General features: G+C 41.3%; 1 protein-coding gene across 1 annotated transcript in view; it reads right to left on the bottom strand.

Annotated features, from left to right (window-relative positions):
- LOC129770744 (transient-receptor-potential-like protein) overlaps positions 1-19,209 on the bottom strand; it is a 64,931-nt gene extending 45,722 nt beyond the window's left edge. Inside the window, exons 1-3 of the mRNA XM_055773780.1 lie at positions 19,087-19,209; positions 18,031-18,239; positions 17,817-17,968 (exon numbers count right to left, since the gene is read on the bottom strand). Of these exons, the coding sequence (XP_055629755.1) occupies positions 17,817-17,968; positions 18,031-18,060 (182 nt within the window). The 5' untranslated portion in view covers positions 18,061-18,239; positions 19,087-19,209. The remainder of the gene's footprint in view (positions 1-17,816; positions 17,969-18,030; positions 18,240-19,086) is intronic.
- Positions 19,210-20,239: the final 1,030 nt, after the last annotated feature.

Here is a 20,239-nt window from a genome sequence, read left to right on the forward strand (position 1 = left end):
TTATTTGTTCGCTCGTCAGACCCGTTTCAGTTATCACCCCCTCAATTTCTACGTTATGGGAGGGTATAAATGTTCGATATTCGAGAGTGAAATGTTGATCAGCAACAATCTCGTTTGCGTGTTTCCGTTCATTCACGACAACTCGCAATTTGTTCGGTCTAACCCTGCGAATTTCAGATACAGAAGTGTATCTGGCCAGATCTTTCATGATCTGAATCACGTTAAGGTTTTTTCCTTTCGGTTTTGGCCGGAGGAAAACAACCCAAGGGCCAGTTCCAGGTGCATCTTCTGGATAAACTCTGACACGTGGAGCGGCGACAACAGAGGGGGAAGACGAGGACGAGGACGAGGACGAGGACGAGGATGAGGATGAGGACGAGAACGAGGATTGGGTTGGATCGGAAGCATCAGAAGGGGGAAGCGAAATCGATGATGGGAGAGGGGGAGTGGAAGTAACAGTGGGTTGAGAAGGGAGGCTTGCTATTTTCTTAGAGGGGGGCTTGGTAGGATGAGCGGATTCGTCCCCAGAAGAATTATCTTCCTTATGAGGGACTCGTTTATGTTTTTTCCCAGATCTTATATGAGATTCATTATCGGAGATCTCCATCTCTGGAGATCCTCCACTATTCTCCATTTTACAAAAATTTCTGTCTTATTTCTAAATTATTATTGATTTTAACAATAATCTTAAAAAAAAAGCAAAAAAAAAAAAATTATTATAATGATAATAATTATTTAAATTCCAATACCAAAACCAAAACCAAAACCAAAACCAAAAAAAAAAAAATAATAGTTAAATAAATTCATTTAGAAAAAGTGTTGTTGGCAACACTTGCCTCAACGCACCTTCATTTTTATCACGTCTTGGTCAACACATACAGACAGCGACAAGTAGATCGACATGTCACTGAGTGACTATAATGAAAAGAACAATGACACACAAAACCATGGAAATTTAAATAATTGTTATCTACTTATATTCTATTGTACGTAAAACTATAACTTAAATTTAATAGTCAAAAGCATCCAGTATTGGTAAGAGGTTAAATATTTATATATAAAGTCTAAACTAGAACTTGCTGACTAGAAACTATCTAAACTAGGGTTACAACTTATTAAATATTTATGCCTACGGCTACGTCTATGGACTACAACTAAAGGGTGTGTCACATCAAATTGCATCACGGAAAAAACGCTGTAGAAATTTAATTTTTAGGAATTATATCTTCAGCTTTCGCTTATAATCAGATAAGAGTGTATAGATCACGTTGGCCATGCTTCACTGTCAATTTTTCGTAAATTTGGAAAAATGTCGTCGAACGAAAAAGAGCGTCGTGAATTAATCCTGTGCACTCATTTCGAGAATCCATTCGCTATCCAACTCTTGACGAGTAAAGTTCAGTGTCGGTATTGTGCGTTGCCACTTTTGCTATTGTGCTATTGGTACGAGTGAAGGTCATTGCTGTCCGCTTTCGACCTGACCTTTTGTGAAGTGGAACGAAGGAACAAAGGAAGCAGCGCTCTTGCAGCGAGCCGGATTGCGGCTGTTGAACTGATTCGGCATAACGGGATCGCCATCGCGTGACTGTCGCAAACGGGATTCATCATCACGTGGCTGCGTAAGCTATTCTTGTGCTATTGTGTTGTCTCCGTAGCGCGTAGCCTCTGTCTCTCCCTGATTAGGGCAGTAGAGCGCATTATTGGAACAACTTATATATTAAGGTACACATATTTATTATTAATATTATTATTCAATTCATTTGTTCATTGTTTGATATTATTATCATAATTTTTTGAGTTGCTATTTTTTTTAAGATTATTGTTAAAATCAATAATAATTTAGAAATAAGACAGAAATTTTTGTAAAATGGAGAATAGTGGAGGATCTCCAGAGATGGAGATCTCCGATAATGAATCTCATATAAGATCTGGGAAAAAACATAAACGAGTCCCTCATAAGGAAGATAATTCTTCTGGGGACGAATCCGCTCATCCTACCAAGCCCCCCTCTAAGAAAATAGCAAGCCTCCCTTCTCAACCCACTGTTACTTCCACTCCCCCTCTCCCATCATCGATTTCGCTTCCCCCTTCTGATGCTTCCGATCCAACCCAATCCTCGTTCTCGTCCTCATCCTCATCCTCATCCTCGTCCTCGTCCTCGTCTTCCCCCTCTGTTGTCGCCGCTCCACGTGTCAGAGTTTATCCAGAAGATGCACCTGGAACTGGCCCTTGGGTTGTTTTCCTCCGGCCAAAACCGAAAGGAAAAAACCTTAACGTGATTCAGATCATGAAAGATCTGGCCAGATACACTTCTGTATCTGAAATTCGCAGGGTTAGACCGAACAAATTGCGAGTTGTCGTGAATGAACGGAAACACGCAAACGAGATTGTTGCTGATCAACATTTCACTCTCGAATATCGAACATTTATACCCTCCCATAACGTAGAAATTGAGGGGGTGATAACTGAAACGGGTCTGACGAGCGAACAAATAAAAGCAGAAGGAAAAGGCAAGTTCAAGAAGCTCCCCTCAATGGAAGTGAAAATCTTGGACTGTCGCCAACTCGGGAAACTTTCCCATGATGGGGACCAAACTAAATTTACGCCGTCCGACTCGTTTCGAGTCACCTTTGCTGGTGCCGCCCTCCCTGACTACGTTATGGTGGACAAATTGAGACTACCTGTGCGACTCTTCGTGCCAAAGCCCATGACTTGCAACAAATGCAAGTCAGTTGGTTACACTTCGGATTATTGTGCCAACAAGGAGCGCTGTGCCACTTGCGGAGAGCAACATGAGGGGAAATACTGCAGTGCGACTGAGCATAAATGTCCATATTGCGGGGGATCCCCACACGAGCTCTCAGTTTGTAAAAATTACAAGAGTCGCTGGGAGAAACAGAAGCGCTCTTTGAAGGAACGCTCGAAACGCACTTTTGCGGATATTTTAAAGGGCGCTTCTCCACTGGCCCAACAACAACAACCAATCAACACACAAAATGTCTTCGCCACGTTGCCCGTTGACGAAATAGAAGCAGACACAGCTAACGGGGGCACACCGTTCATTTTCCAAGGGAATCCCCGGCGCAAAAATGTGACCACTCCCAAAGTTCAAGGACAAGCCCCTCCGGTGATACCCCCTGTTAGCATGCCTAAAAAATCGAGTGCAGCGGACAAGCAAAATCAGTTTCCTCCTGGTTTCCGTGGGAATAATTCACCTTCGAATGGCCCAGCACTCGAGGGGACATCAAAAACCCCGACTGTCCCTGTTATTCCGTCCAGTTCAACTTCCCAATCGGGATTTATAAAGTTGTCTGACCTTTTGGACCAAATCTTCAAGTGTTTTAATGTTTCTGACTCCATCAGAACCCTTGTCATCTCAATGTTTCCAGTATTAAAGACAATTTCACAGCAATTGATGCAAACATGGCCCCTCCTTGCAATGATTATCTCTCTTGATGTCTAATTTAGATAGAAAGGTCGGAGATATCACTGTTTTTCAGTGGAATTGTCGTAGTCTTATCCCTAAATTGGATACATTCAAATTTTTAATTCATAACTTCAATTGTGATGTTTTTGCTCTGTCCGAAACTTGGCTTTCTTCGCGAGATGATATCTCTTTCCACGATTTTAATATTATACGCTTGGACCGTGATGATAGATACGGAGGGGTGCTTTTGGGGATCAATAAGTGCCACTCATTTTTTCGAATTGACCTTCCACCTATTGGAGGGATCGAAGCTGTTGCTTGTCATGCAAACATCAGAGGCAAAGACCTCTGTATTTTCAGCTTGTATTGGCCTCCGAGAGCTGCGGTTAGCCGCAAACAACTTGATGACATGTGCTCACTCCTTCCTGAGCCACGATTGATCTTGGGAGACTTCAACTCTCATGGAACTGCCTGGGGGGAACAGTACGACGACAATCGTTCATCGTTGATATATGACCTTTGTAACAGCTTCAATATGACCGTTTTGAACACTGGGGAAACAACACGTGTACCTAAACCTCCTGCTAACCCAAGTGCTCTTGACCTCTCGATTTGCAAGTGGAATGTAATCCAGAACCCCAACGGTAGTGATCACTTGCCAATCAAAATTTCCATCACCATTGGGTCGAATTCTTCTGAATCTATAAACATGGCATATGACCTCACAAGACACATTGACTGGAAAAAATATACGGACGCGATTGCTCTAGCCATCAATTCCAGAGATGGTTTACCTCCATTGGAGGAGTATAACTTCCTTTCTCGTTTGATCTATGACAGCGCGGTTCGCGCTCAAACGAAACCCATCCCAGGTTCCACTACTCGTCGAAGGCCTCCCAATCTATGGTGGGATGGCCAGTGTTCCAAGCTTTATGGAGATAAATCGAATGCATTTAAAGCTTTTCGGAAACGTGGAACCATTGAGAATTTTCAAACGTATTTGGACCTTGAAAATCAATTTAAAAACTTGATCAGAGGGAAAAAACGTGCTTATTGGCGAAATTTCGTGGGAGGTTTGTCACGAGAAACGTCAATGAAAAAATTATGGAAAGTGGCTCGAAACATGAGAAATCGCTCTTCAACGAATGAAAGCGAAGAATATTCACATCGATGGATTTTTAATTTTGCACGGAAGGTTTGTCCTGATTCCGCTCCTGTGCAAAAAATTGTTCGAGATATACCACAAGGTAGGTGCGATCTTGATTCCGAGTTTTCGATGGTAGAATTCTCTCTTGCGCTGCTCTCATGTAACAATTCTGCTCCGGGATCGGATAGAATTAAGTTCAACTTGCTGAAAAATCTCCCTGATGTGGCGAAACATCGCTTGTTGAACTTATTCAATCGGTGTCTGGAGCATAATATTGTTCCAGATGATTGGAGACAAGTACGAGTTATAGCTATTCAAAAACCCGCGTCCGACTTCAATTCGTACCGCCCAATAGCAATGCTGTCTTGTCTACGGAAATTGTTGGAGAAAATGATCTTGTTTCGCCTTGATCGATGGGTTGAAACGAATGGCCTACTCTCAGATACACAATATGGGTTCCGCAGGGGCAAGGGGACGAATGATTGTCTTGCGTTGCTTTCTTCAGAAATTCAAATGGCTTACGCCGAAAAAAAAACAAATGGCTTCAGTATTCTTGGACATAAAGGGGGCCTTTGATTCTGTTTCAATAGAGGTTTTGTCGGACAAATTACACTCTCGGGGTCTGCCGCCTCTATTGAATAATATGTTATATAACTTGCTTTGTGAGAAACATTTGAACTTTTCTCACGGAGATTCGGCAGTAAGTCGGGTCTCTTACATGGGCCTCCCCCAGGGCTCATGTTTAAGCCCCCTTTTGTACAACTTTTATGTAAGCGACATCGACAATTGCCTTACACAAAATTGCAGCCTAAGACAACTTGCAGATGATGGAGTGGTGTCTGTCGTAGGACCAAACGAATCCGACCTGCAAGGACCCTTACAAGATACTTTGAACAATTTTTCAACCTGGGCCATTGGGCTAGGGATCGAATTCTCCACGGAGAAAACAGAGATGGTGGTTTTTTCTAGGAAGCATAGACCAGCAAAACCAAAGCTTCAACTTTTGGGTAAACCGACCACTCATGCTATGTCATTCAAGTATCTTGGGGTCTGGTTCGACTCCAAATGTACTTGGGGGGCCCATATTAGGTATCTGAGTAAAAAATGTCAACAAAGAATAAACTTTCTCCGTACAATTACCGGCACCTGGTGGGGAGCCCACCCAGAAGATCTTATAATGTTGTATCGAACAACTATTCTCTCAGTGATGGAGTATGGCAGTTTCTGTTTTCAATCAGCTGCCAAAACACACCTCATTAAACTCGAGCGAATTCAGTATCTTTGTCTCCGTATCGCGTTGGGATGTATGCCCTCAACGCATACCATGAGCCTCGAGGTTTTGGCAGGCGTACTCCCACTAAAAGATCGCTTCAATTTATTATCTCTTCGGTTCCTCATCCGGTGTAAGGTTATGAACCCATTGGTGATCGGAAATTTTGAGCAGCTTATCGAGCTAAATTTTCATTCAGGATTCATGAGCTCATATCATGAATTCATCTCCATGCAGGTTGATCCTTCTTCGTATACTCCCAACCGTGTTTGTTTTCCTGACTACATCAATTCCTCTGTACATTTTGATCTGTTCATGAAGGAGAAAATCCATGGAATTCCAGATTATCATCGATCGGGGATCGTTCCTACGATCTTCAATGCAAAGTATGGGCGTGTCAATTGTGATAATATGTACTTTACTGATGGGTCCTCTATGAATGAGTCCACAGGATTTGGAGTGTTCAACGAAATTTTTAGCACCTACCACAGTCTTCAGAATCCTTGCTCAGTGTATATTGCTGAATTGGCAGCAATACATTGGGCGCTGGACAGCGTCGCCTCACGACCTGTTGAACACTATTACATTGTAACGGTTAGTCTTAGCTCTGTCGAAGCTATCCGTTCAGTGAGGCCGGAAAAGCACTCGCCGTACTTCCTTGAGAGAATACGAGAAAATTTGAGTGCTTTATCCAGACGCTGTTATGTCATTACCTTTATCTGGGTCCCTTCACCTTGCTCCATTCCGGGTAATGAGAGGGCTGACTCATTAGCAAAGGTAGGTGCAATTGAAGGCGATATTTATCAGCGTCAAATCGCCTTCAATGAATTTTATTCTTTAGTCCGCAAAAATACCATCGCTAACTGGCAACGCAAGTGGAATGAAGATGAATTGGGCCGGTGGTTTCACTCGATTATCCCTAAGGTTAGCCTCAAAACATGGTTCAAAAGTCTGGACTTGAGTCGGGACTTTATTCGCACCTTCTCCCGACTCATGTCCAATCACTGTTCGTTAGATGCACTACTCTTCCGTTTCAATCTTGCCAGCAGCAATCTCTGCGTTTGTGGCCAAGGTTATCACGACATCGAGCACATTGTTTGGTCGTGCGAGGTGTATCTGGTCGCCAGATCGAATTTAAAAAACTCCCTTCGGGCCCGAGGAAGACAGCCCAATGTGCCGGTGAGAGATGTGTTGGCTCGGTTAGACCTTGATTACATGTCCCATATATATGTTTTCCTTAAAGCTATAGATCTTCGTGTGTGATTGTCCCTACATCCTTATACCCTCCTTTCCTTCCTTTGCGGGTAATTCGTCCCCTTGCTATAAATAGTAGAATAAGTTGAAATGTAAATAAACTATAGATATACGAATAGATTTATAAATTGAGTGTTCATCAACATTGTTACAATTTCCTTATATCCCATCCTTCTCCTAAAAATATGTCACCCTCCTAAACTCGAGTACACCGCGAGTAATCGGTTTTCCACCTTACTAACCATAGATGTAAGAAAATTGTTTATATATATAGTTTTAAAATTATATTTAAGAATTCGGCTCCTATAAACTTAAGTAACTGAGCCTGTAAAAATAAACGAATTATAAAAAAAAAAAAGAATTATAATGCGCACCGCGGATCATCTGCTCGCGGATAATCGAGGTGCTACTGTTATACAGAATGAAGTATAACAGTTTCGCACTCATAACGCTGGAGACTTCAGCTAGCTGTGTTAAAATCGCCTGAATGGTATGCAACAAGGACATCGTTTGCTATCTAAATCGTTGAAATAGTACAGATACATCGACATATCGACGAATGTGGATTTGAACTGTTTATTGTTCAACTGGTTTGTAAGCGTTTTGTTTTTTCGCTGGTAAAACATGATTTTGAACCATTCACGATAAAGACAAATTTATGCGAATTTTTACGAACTTTTTTCGCCAACCAATCAGAACAAAGTGCGGGAACACTTGCGGATGAACGAAAAAACAGGAAGTTGGTTATATCTGTGATATAACCGTAAGAGTGACGTAGGACTACCGTTGATTTAGTGATCATATGTTTTTAGTTGCACCTGAATCAATTCTGAATGAATGAATAAATGAATATTTGGGGGACTTCGAAAACGAGAGCGTTACATTGGAGGCACAATATTCAGCAAAATAAGCAATCACACAAAAGGTGTATAATACATAATACATTGATTGTATTGTGATATGATTTGTATTCCACTTCCAAAAAGACAAAATACCTGTTGCATCAAATTAGTCTACATAATTTTTGTGTTCGCTCATCCTTTCTCACAACATCCATTTCTCGTTTGAGTAAACATCGTTTGTCAGTACGCGTAGAGCAGTAATTCCTTCTTAAGATTCATTGCATCACTAAATTGCCGAACGACGTGGTCTTACGTTGATCGCACTTGATTGAAAAATCACAAAACCAAATGTGTTTGGTCGCAGTGTTATATGGATAAAAACATTCAAATAAACTATTTCGCTTGAATATATTATTCAACTCCAAGGGAAACTGGCAGATGATTTTTCAGCAATGATGACATCTTTCCGAAATTTTCTCGATGCTGGATGGCAACCAAACGAAAAGAGTTCCGCGCGTGTATGTGTGTGTGTGTGTGTGGCTCCAATATCTTAAGCGGAACCGTTTTTCGATGCTGATACTCTCTTGGTCGCCTTCTTTTCTCCTCCTGATGGATCGGCTATTCTGTGCTCCCTCACAGCTCGAAACAAACTGAATGCGTTTCAGGTCAGGTAATGAATCACTCGATCCTTCGCCGTCCAGCTCGTCCAGTAACGATGTTGTCCAGTCGGTGTCCTCACGAAAAATGAATGCGTTTCACTACCAGAATATCGCTTAAGTATGTTTTTTCTCCGTGATTCAATCGAGAGAGGGTGTGGTTTACGATGGCAATTTGAATGGCAAAGTAGAGGCGAATGAATTCTCTGAGTTTGAAACATTCAGTGACTGAGCAATAATCGATTGAAAATTATATGATTTTCGCGATGCGAAACATTTTCCGTTGAGCGGGCATCCAATATTGGATTCGAAAATATCCTACTGATGGGGGAGACTATTCTTCAGAAACTTTCCTGCTAATTGCAGTTGATTGAAAAATCACGAAACCAAATGTATTTGATCGCAGTATGATATGGATAGAAAACATTTAAATAAACTTTTTCGCTTGAATGTATTATTCAATTCCAAGGGGAACTGAGAGATGATTTTTCAGCAACGATGACATCTTTCCGGAAACTTCTCGATGCCGGGTGGCAACCAAACGAAAAGAGTTCCGTGCGTGTATGTGTGTGTGTGTGGCGGCTGCTCCGATGTCTCAAGCGGAACCGTTTTTCGATGCTGATATTCTCTTGGTCGCCTTTTCAGTGGTATCACTCTCCAGGCTCTTGGTGACACCGTTCATCAGCGCTTTCATGATGTACGGAGTTAGCTTCGCCACAACAGCGATAACATGCTCCAATCGCTGTTCAATTACAGTGGAAGACATTCGTTTAGCCGCACCCGATTTTTTCTCAATATTTTTAAAAATAAGTCAATTATTTGTACAGTTTTGTTCATAAAAGACTATTATTGTTTATTTTCATCGAATTCATTCTAAAAAAAGTATAAATTCACTTTTTGTTTTCTAAGTAATTGAAATATGTGGAATCAGTGTGGACATTCGTTTAGTCGCATCCTAAAATTTCAATAAAAGAAAATTGTTGCGGCACTCGCGGCACTTTGAAAACTCGTTTTGGCATCGAGTCAGACAGCTTTTAAAGTGTTGCCATATTGATTATAGCTCAACACTCCTGAATTACTGCCTTGAGGCTGGAAATGTTGTCAAACTGTCATCCGTTTGCATAGATCATCTCGGCCAAGATTCTCCATAGATTCTCTATGGGATTGCAATCGACTGCAAGCAGGTCATTCAAGAAGCGGAATGTCCTTCTCAGCAAACCATGCCTTCGATTGCTTGGAAACGTAGGTCTATGCATTATCCTGCTGAAAAACGATGTCCTCGGTAGCGTTATTCTCAATATGGCCAATCAAAATGTCCTCCAGTAGTTGAAGATACTATTCGGAGTTCATTCGGGTGAAAATGAAACAAATGGGAAGTTTGCTGTGATAGGAAACGGCTCCCCACACTGGCAAACCTTCGCCCCCAAAGATTCGCTTCGATCTCATGACATTCCGTCGACTTAAATTGTACCAATAGCAACTGTGACAGTCTGGGGGTCTCCGTAGCCACATTGGTTGCGCGTTCGCTTAGTAAGCGATCGATCGTGAGTTCAAAACTCAGGGCCCTCATTGACCATCTTTGTGTTGTTACAGAATAGCTACGTCCACGCAACAATCATCAGCGATGGAGATCGATCCACGGTCGAAATAAGATCGATTCATCCATACAACTGCTCTGCTCTGCCAGAAACATCGGGCTACTGTTCTATAAATAACTCAACGATGATCAATCAACTGTCTCCGCTGTCCGGTGGTCCAACTGGATAATGGAAGAACAGAAAGAATACTCTTACGCCTAAATGGCTACTGTGTGAATGTACCATATGTAATGGTATAGGAGGAATACTGGCGAATGGCAACTGTGTAATGTGCTAATTATAGATATGATAACCATGTGACATGTACACGATTAAAATTCGGCTCTCTTACAGCTAAAATGCTAATGAGCCTTAAATAAATAAATGAGATAAAAAAAAAAAACTGTGACAGTCCGGGCCATCCAAATTGAACTTTTTTCGCCGGAAAATACAACATTTCTCCATTCCAGTTTCCATTCCATGTATTTCCGGGCGAAAATGAGATGGTTCTGCTTATGGGTGGCGGTCAGTTTCGGCTTCCTTTGAGGTTTCTTCCACATTATGTTTGGTGACTCGTTCAAGATGCGCGCAATATGCCTCTTCGTTACTGGAACAACCGATTCTGCCTTAATGTATGAGCAGGACATCGTTTCTTGGTTGCTTTGTGTCTTATTCGACCTTTAAGACGCAAAGCAACTTTGGTGTTCCCTTTTGTTTGTCGTTATATCCCATATTTCAGGCACTATTTAAAGAAATTCCGTACCACTTTCTCAGATCGATCAATTTTTGTAACGATCGAGCGATTAGAAAACTTTTGTTCACTGAATATCTTTATTATTTTCCGCCCCTCTTCCGTCAATAGAATAAAGAGTGTGTCACATCAAATTGCATCACGGAAAAAACGCTGTAGAAATTCGCCCAGTAGACCAATCCTTTTGAAAATTTTAGCCAGTAAAATAAAAACTATTAAACAACTTTTGGCACTTTCTTTTTATTCATACTTCGAGCCCAAGCCCGTATGCTCGCACCTTCCTCTTTACCCCGTCCATAAGGTTCTATACAACGTCAGGTTGTAGTTTTTTTTGAACAGAAATCCATTTTCTCTTAAAGTCCGCCTCCGATTTGACAACTTTTGGGTTCTTCCGGAGGGCCTGCTTCATAATCGCCCAATATTTCTCTATTGGGCGAAGCTCCGGCGCGTTGGGCGGGTTCATTTCCTTTGGCACGAAGGTGACCCCGTTGGCTTTGTACCACTCCAACACGTCCTTTGAATAGTGGCACGAAGCGAGATCCGGCCAGAAGATGGTCGGGCCCTCGTGCTGCTTCAATAGTGGTAGTAAGCGCTTATTCGACCTTAAAGACGCAATGTAACTTTGGTATTCCCATTTGTTGGTCGTTATATCCCATATTTCAGGCACTATTTAAAGAAATTCCGTACCACTTTCTCAGATCGACCAATTTTTGTTACGATCGAGCGATTAGAAAACTTTTGTTCACTGAATATCTTTATTATTTTCCGCCCCTCTTCCGTCAATAGAATACCTTTCGCCACTCCTTTAAATTCTGCGTAAATCACTAATCTGACCTACTTTTTACGTTGCACCTTTTAAATTAAACATTTCCAATAATTTTTTTCAAAAAAGACAGATAAAGGCTTGGTGATTATGCGAAAACTCGATTTTCATGCCCTGCGGCTAAACGTATGTCTAAACGTGTGTGATTGTGACGCGCGTCCTTTCAATAAAATTGACTTAAATATACTACCACTACAGCAAATAAGTATCCCGATGAAAAGAACATTCCTTGTTGTTTTGTAAGTGTTTCAAGTTTTTTTTCCAAGTGCGGCTAAACGAATGTCTATCACTGTATAACTGAGTGGATTTCCGAGCGGCGCTCGCCTTTATTCCGATTGGTGACTTCAATAGCCTGTTTTGAAAGCAATTTTAAGGCTATTGAAACAAGTTTTTGAATCGAAAAGTAACAAGTATATAAGACGTAGACATTTTATCTTTCTAATGAAGTGTTTATCATACCATTTCATTCAGTTCAGGAGCTAATAATGCTCAAAATCTCAGTCTCCGGCGTAACGCTTTCGTTTTCGAAACTTTAAGATTACATCCCGGTATAGAAATGAAAGACATAGTCCTACGCCAAAAACTGTATTTTTCATGCTGACCCTAACGCAACATAGAACAAAAGCGCTTCTTCGCTTATTTTATTCGGTTATTTTAAGATATAGAAAAACACTTTATTCTACAAAGTTGCTTAGAATAACAGGGGCTACAACATTGTTGAACTATGTTTACTACTATCTATAAAGACAAGAAAGTTGGATTTTGACGTAGGACTACGTCTTTCATTTCTATACCGGGGTGTAAAATCAAAGTTTCGAAAACGAAAGCGTTACGCCGGAGACCGAGATTTTGAGCGTTAATAGTTCCTAAACAACTGAACGAAATGGTATGATAAACACTTCATTCGAAAGATAAAATGTCTACGCGTTATATTATTGTTACTTTTTGATCCAAAAACTTGTTTCAATAGCCTTAAAATTGCTTTCAAAACCGGCTATTGAAATCACCAATCGGTATATAAGCGGGCGCCGCTCGGAAATCCACTCAGTTATAATTGAGCAGCGATTGAGGTACCATCGCTGGAATGAATGGATGTTTCCCTAACACAGACTTCTAAACCATGGAGCCAAGGGAAATCTGCATGGCAAAATAGATGCAAGCAGCGGATACTTTTGTACTCGTTTGCGTTTTTGCAAAGCGGAATGTGTTTTCCCAACACAGTTTCCGATACCAATGAGTTGGGAAAATCGGCATTCCAGATCTCGGCAGTACTTTTTATTCCCCCAATGCATTTTTACACTCCGGAATGCGTTTTGCTAACACGGTCTACAAAAGCGGGTCCAAATGCAACGCTTTGGCTCGGTTATTCAAGACTGCATCGGAAGGTATCTCTTCATGTCGCCAGCTCACTGAATTTCTACGCATGCCGTTTGATGATTAGGCAAAATGTTGATAACTATTTGCTGCGATAACCACTACCATAATGCATGAATTGACCTAAATTAGGATTGGTTTGCAATTGAATTGGTAAATTGTTTCATTCATTCACTAGTTTAATGAATAATTTAATCAATAGTTCTGCGCAGCGATGATATCGTACCCAATGAGGAACATACGAAGTGCGATTATTGCTAATTGAAAAACACAAATGATTACTAAGCCAACGGCAGTCGTACGTGAAGCTTGCGGTTATATCATAGGTATCACCCTTCCATAGTTTTTTATTTCATCGGAAATTTAGGTCACCCTATTTTTGAAAACATGAAAATGAGTGCTTTATCATTTGTTACAACTTCGTCGAAGACAGTATGCCCTAGAGAAAACAGGAAGTGGGTTATATCTATGGTATAACCGCAAGGGTGACGTAGGACTATCATTGATTTAGAGATCATTTGTTTGAAGTTGAATCTAAATCCATCCTGAATGAATGAATAAATGAATATTTGGGTGACTTCAAAAACGAGAGTGTTACGTTGGAGACTCAAGGTTTTATGCATCCAATATTGGATACAAAAAACCTTGTTCTGAAGAATAATCTTCAGAAGCTTTCCTGCTAACTGCACTTGATTGACAAATCACAAAACCAAATGTATGTGGTCGCAGTATTATATGGATAGAAAACATTAAAATAAACTCGCTTGAATGTAATTTTCAATTCCAAGGGGAACTGGCAGATTATTTTTCAGCAACGATCATTTCTTTCCAGGTTTCCTCTCGATAACCAGCAAACGAAAAGAGTTGCGCGCGTGTATGTGTGTGTGTGTGGCGGCTGCTTCTATGTCTTCCCGAGGAACCGTATTTCGATGCTGATACTCTCTTGGTCACCTTCTCTTCTCCTTCTGATCGAACGGCTTTTCTGCGCTCCCTCACAGTTAAAACAAACTGATTGCATTTCAGGTCAGGTCAGGCCAGGTAATGAATCCCTCGATCCCTCGCCGTTCAGCTCGTTCAGTAACGATGTTGTCTTGTCGATGTCCTCAGGCGTCGTGCACAAATTACGTAACGCTAAAAATCCGAATTTTGAACCACCTCTCCCCCCCCCCCCTTTCATAACGCAATTTCCTATCTCTAATAAACAGAAAGTAACGCAACATCTACCCCCTCCCCCCTTATCGCGTTACGTAATTTGTGCACGACGCCTCACGAAAAATGAATCGGTTTCACCACCAGAATATCATTTCAGTATGCTTTTCGTGCGTGATTGAATCGAGAGAAGGTGTGGTTTACGATGGCAATTTGGAAGGCAAACTAGAGGAGAATGAACTCTCTGAGTATGAAAATTTCGGCGACTGAGCAATAATCGATTGAAAATTATATAATTTTCGCGATACGAAACATTTTCCGTTTTTCATGTTATGCATCCAATATTGGATACGAAAATATCCTACTGATGGGAAAGAATAATCTTCAGAAGCTTTCCAGATAATTACACATCGAAATACGGTTCCTCGGGAAGACATAGAAGCAGCCGCCACACTTGATTGAAAAATTACGAAATCAAATGTATTTGGTCGCTGTGTTCGCCATATAATTAGAAAACATTAAAATAAACTCTTTCGCATGGATGTATTCTTCAATTCCCAGGGAACTGGCAGATTATTTTTCAGCAACGATTAGATCTTTCCGGAATTTTCTCGATGCTGTATGGCATCCAAACGAAAATTCTCGTATCAGTTTGGCCTGCAAAAAAAATTTCTAAACTCTAATCCATCAAATTTGGAGCCCTGAAAAGGGCCGATGATTATATGCTAAGCTAATATAGCACCCTCTCCTTGGATTCGATGGGCCAGCTGAATGTCCTTGGGCATGATGTGACGCATTTTGCGTGGATAGCACACAAATTTGTATCTTCGAATAAGCCTCCTGCAGCGTCATAACCGCGGAACTTTGGAAGCGCAAGTCGGTTTTGAAGTCCTGAGCAATTCCACGATCCAAAAGCTGCAAAGGTAGCTTGCGGATCAGCAATTCGGTCGACTTCCGATAGCGATGAATTTCACGCAAAGTTCCCGGTCGATAGCGATGTGGCTTCTTCACCTATCCTGCGGCTGGTGCGCTTATCCGAGCTGCTTTCGTGTGCCTTACCACTGAAAGACTAACTATCTATCTGCTTGGTCCCAAACAAACGAGTCGTCACGGTGCGAGAGTAGAGTAAGAAATGAACGAAAGCAAAGGAAGCGTCATTTTATAAACCATAAAAGTATAGAATCTAAACCCCACCCTTATTATATTCGTTGCTTACCCTGAGAGAGAAACGAATAACATCGAAATAAGTATACAGTAATGTATTTGAATCCGGACACTTTGCGTTACATTTGATACCATACCGCAGCCACAACATTTTCTGCATGTTGAATTAATGCGATTGATAAGTAACTATCAAGAAACTATCAGTAACTATATTAGCAACTATTAATCGCATAAATTCAACATGAAAAAAATGTTATGGCTGTGGTATGATATTGAATGTAATGCAAAGTGTCCGGATTCAAATACATTACTGTATACTTACTTCGATGTTATTCGTTTCTCTCTCAGGGTAAGCAACGAATATAATAAGGGTGGGGTTTAGATTCTATACTTTTATGGTTTATAAAATGACGCTTCCTCTGCTTTCGTTCATTTCTTACTCTACTCTCGCACCGTGAGGACTCGAGCTCGTTAGTCTTTCGCAGACAGCTCGTTAGTCATTCGGTGGTAAGGCACACGAAGTCAGCTCGGATAAGCGCACCAGTAGCAGGATAGGTGGAGAAGCCACATCGCTATCGACCGGGAACTTCGCATGAAATTCGTCGCTATCAGATATCGAATTGCTGATCCGCAAGCTACCTATGCAGCATTTGGTTCGTGGAATTGCTCAGGACTTCAAAACCGACTTGCGCTTCCAAAGTTCCGCGGTTATGACGCTGCAGGAGGCTTATTCGAAGATACCAATTTGTGTGCTATCCATGCAAAACGCGTCACAATATGCCCAAGGACATCCAGCTGGCCCATCGTATCCGAGGAGAGCGTGCTATTAGCTTAGCATATAATCAACGGCCCTTTTCAGGGCTCCAAATTTGATGGATTAGAGTACAGAAAAGTTTTTTACAGGCCGAACTGAAAGGAGCATTTAGCGAAAATCGTGGTTTCGATAATAATTCGTTACCGATAGGTGCCATGGATATGGATTTCCTTATGAAGAATATGAAATACATGACATGATGTAGTGAATATATCCGAAGAAATCACTTTGGTGAAACTGCATTATAAAATTATTTGTGTACGAATGCCGCAATCGATAGTCGACTCTAATTTGCGCTGGGTAATTTCCTCGGAGGACTCGATTCCTCCTTTGAGCATTAATAATCTCTTTCTGGCAAAACGATGTGATATGAATCACATTATTTGAATGATAGAATGAAGAAGTTTTCTGCCAATTTCCTTCAACCTCCAAACGTATCTTTCTCCCGTTTGTCGTTTTCGCGTTCGCTGATCCTTTCTCACAACACCCATTTCTAGTTTGAGGAATTGTTGAGTAAACATTGTTTGCCAGTGCGCGTAGAGCGGGAATTCCTAAAGATTCATTGCACCTCTAATAAAGACGTGGTCTTACGTTGATCGCACTTGATTGAAAAAATCCAAAACGAAATGTATTTGGTCGAAGCATTATATGAGTAGAAAACAAATAATCGCTCGAAAATGACTCGATTTTCGCGATGTGAAACATTTTCCGTTTTTCATGTTATGCATCCAATATTGGATACGAAAATTTCCACTGATGGGGAAAAAAATATTCAGAAGCTTTCCTGTTAATTGCGATTGATTGAAAAATAACAAAACCAAATGTATTTGGTTGCAGTGTTATATGGATAGAAAACATTAAAATAAACTATTTCGCATGAATGTATTTTTCAATTCCCAGGGGAACTGGCAGATTATTTTTCAGCAACGATGATAGCAACGAGAATTCCGCGCGTGTATGTGTGTGTGTGTGTGTGTGTGGCGGCTGCTCCGATGTTTCAAGCGGAACCGTGGCATCACTCTCCTCCTGATGGATTCCCTTTTGGCCTTAGGTGCACAAACAGGCTCTTGGTGACACCGTTCATCAGCGCTTTCATGATAAACGAAATTAGCTTCACAACAACAGCGACAACATGCTCCAATCGCTGTTCAATCATAACTGAGTGGGTTTACGAGCGGCGCTCGCTTATATACCGATTGGTGATTTCAATAGCCTGTTTTGAAAGCAATTTTAAGACTATTGAAACAAGTTTTTTGATGAAAAAGTAACAAGTATCTGACGCGTAGACATTTTATCTTTCAAATGAAGTGTTTATCATACCATTTCGTTCAGTTGTTTAAGAGCTATTAACGCTCAAAATCTCGGTCTCCAGCGTAACGCTTTCGTACTCGACTCTTTGGTTTTACACCCCGGTATAGAAATGAAAGACGTAGTCCTACGTCAATAACTGTCGAGCTCTAGATGCTAATTTCCACTTAAATGCACCTCCTGGACCATTGTGCATTGGTTGTACAACAAAAAAACTAAACACACTTGCCACGCTTCGTTCCCCAGATTTACGGTCTTACCTTCTTACGGTTGCCAAATCTCCTCGCTCTACCGCCATCAAATACTTCTTCTCCTCCATAGTAAGTGGCACCGGAAGATTTGCTTCGGGAACGTTGAGGTTGAAAATGGATGCAGATGGCACCGGAGAAGGTGACTCGATCTGGAGACCAACCTGAATGATTGACCATACACAAACTTTTAGTTGAGTTCTATGGACATGCTATTAACACTCACCCCTCCGGGGTCCTTCTTCTCATTGGCCATGGCGAAGACGCGTTAGCGTACTGCCAACGGATGAGTTCAGGTGTTTCTTTCTATTAGACCACTAGTTTATTAATGCGATTAAACAAGTATAGCACTGGGAATGTCGTTGGCACTGGACACAACCAGGGCAAAGCAGAGAGAGAATCACACGTCGTGCGCGTTGGTCCCTGCTGAAACGACTGAAACGGGCAGTTTGTGCACCGAAAAAGACGACGAATTAACGAACAACGATAAACTTCTATGCAGATGAATTATGGTAACGAACTTTCGCGGTTAAGTGTATTGATTTTGCTGTTTGCTAGATCTGGATTTCGTATCTGCCAATCCGAAAATTGTTGGCGTTTGGAGTTAGTGCTTATTTTGCTTTCTTTTTCCCCTCCCGTCCGCTACGGTAGAATAACACGATCGAATGAGTGATTGCTCACATTTCGCCGGTACTTACGCCGATTGGAATCGGTCACTTGCAATAAGTGCACCTGAGTATTACACTTAAACGGTTTGGCTTACCACAGCCATGAGATGGGTGGGAGGAAATGGCTAGAATGTGTGTCTAATTTGTCACGATGAGTGTGATTCAGTAAGGTGAAAACTGAAAAGTACTGCCGCCTCCATCAACTGGTCGCTGGTGGAGGAGGCGGATGTAGTTGTCTTTTTACAGTAGTTAAGATTATATTCAACTCTTGTAACACTTATGATTTCACAGAAAACCGGAAGTCAATTAACTGTTGGATTGTTTTGGGTTTTGTAATTCTCAACACATGTTCACACAATTCAAGGCACTAGCTTTCACAATGGAAGTCTATTTCTGTCGAGCAGAGCGCAGTTTCACTTGATGCAACCACTTGTAATCAATAGATTGGGCCATCTATAAAACAAAGTAAGCGTTCTATCCAAATCATTTAGTTCCACTAGCAAACGACAAAATCCATTAAATTGTCAACCGACTACTACAGGATATAATCCTCCGGTTTATCTGTAGTCATTATTGCCGTTCCTCAGCAACCGATCGAATGATTTCCACAATACCTTCCCAAATCCAAATTCAACTGAAAGTTATTGAAGTACGCACTGACGCATCTACCGAATACTGAAACGCGAGAAATATGACCGATGACTATGACTATTGAAAGTCATCAGAATGGCATACCATCACGGGGCTGCGTTTTATAGATATCTGTCCTGTTCTTAATCCAATTTGTGCCCGACCTCCCTAACCTGCGGTATTCCGTTCGTACCACGTTCGCTGCCCTGTTAATTGGTCTGTACCTAGAGCGAAGGCATGTGCGTTAAGTGCAATCACAATCGAACTAATAGGTCAACAACACACACTTGCAGAACTCACGTGATCTATTGATTGGTTTGCGATATTACGTTCGCCGCGACACCAAGCGTTCAATGTCGAGGCGAACGGTTTGTTTGGTCAAACATTTTGTGTGGTGTCAGAGTGCACATGTTTTGTGGCAATTTCCACTCTTTACCGGCCGCCACCCGTCGGAACAGACAGCCAGCGGTGTCAGCCGTTGCGTCACTTCGAAGCATACTTAAGGGTGCAATAAATGTTGATTTTGACCGCCGAATCGCAGTTGGCGTGTGGGGAACACAGGTCAAATTCGCGTTCATTCGTTGCAACAAAGTAGCTTTTGCGTATTATCCAATGCTCTTCGCAGTGCGTGTTGCTATTTGGTGTTTTTGCGTTGGTGTTTTTTTTAGGTGGAAACAGAACGCCGCATTGTGCGTTGCTTCTCATCAGCTGTCATTGCTTGCGTTTTGTACTAAAACATCCACCCGACGCAGTCTGTTGATTTGCAGTCACAATCTAGCATTCGCGTCACCACTTTTCATGTAAACAAAAACAAAATAAAGTTCGTATCTTATTCTTGTTGTATCCACGGATCAGTTGAATGTTTTTGAAAACAACACATTGACATATCCGCGCTGGCGGCATTGAACTTCGTTTACTAGTTTAGGGGAGAGTGAAAGAATAGCTGATTTTCAGTCGGAATGAACACGTTTTCAAAATTTAAATTATGAATGAAAATTAGCTTTTTTATATCAAACTAGTATTCTATTTTAATGGAAAACATTTTTGTTTGCAGGTGATGAAAAAGTCTCATACGAAAATTGTTTATGAAGACAACTCTATATTATGATGCATAACTATGGATGGGTTATACCTATG

Source organism: Toxorhynchites rutilus, chromosome 2 (assembly GCF_029784135.1).
Source record: "Toxorhynchites rutilus septentrionalis strain SRP chromosome 2, ASM2978413v1, whole genome shotgun sequence".
In the NCBI taxonomy this organism is placed as follows: Eukaryota; Metazoa; Arthropoda; class Insecta; order Diptera; family Culicidae; genus Toxorhynchites; species Toxorhynchites rutilus.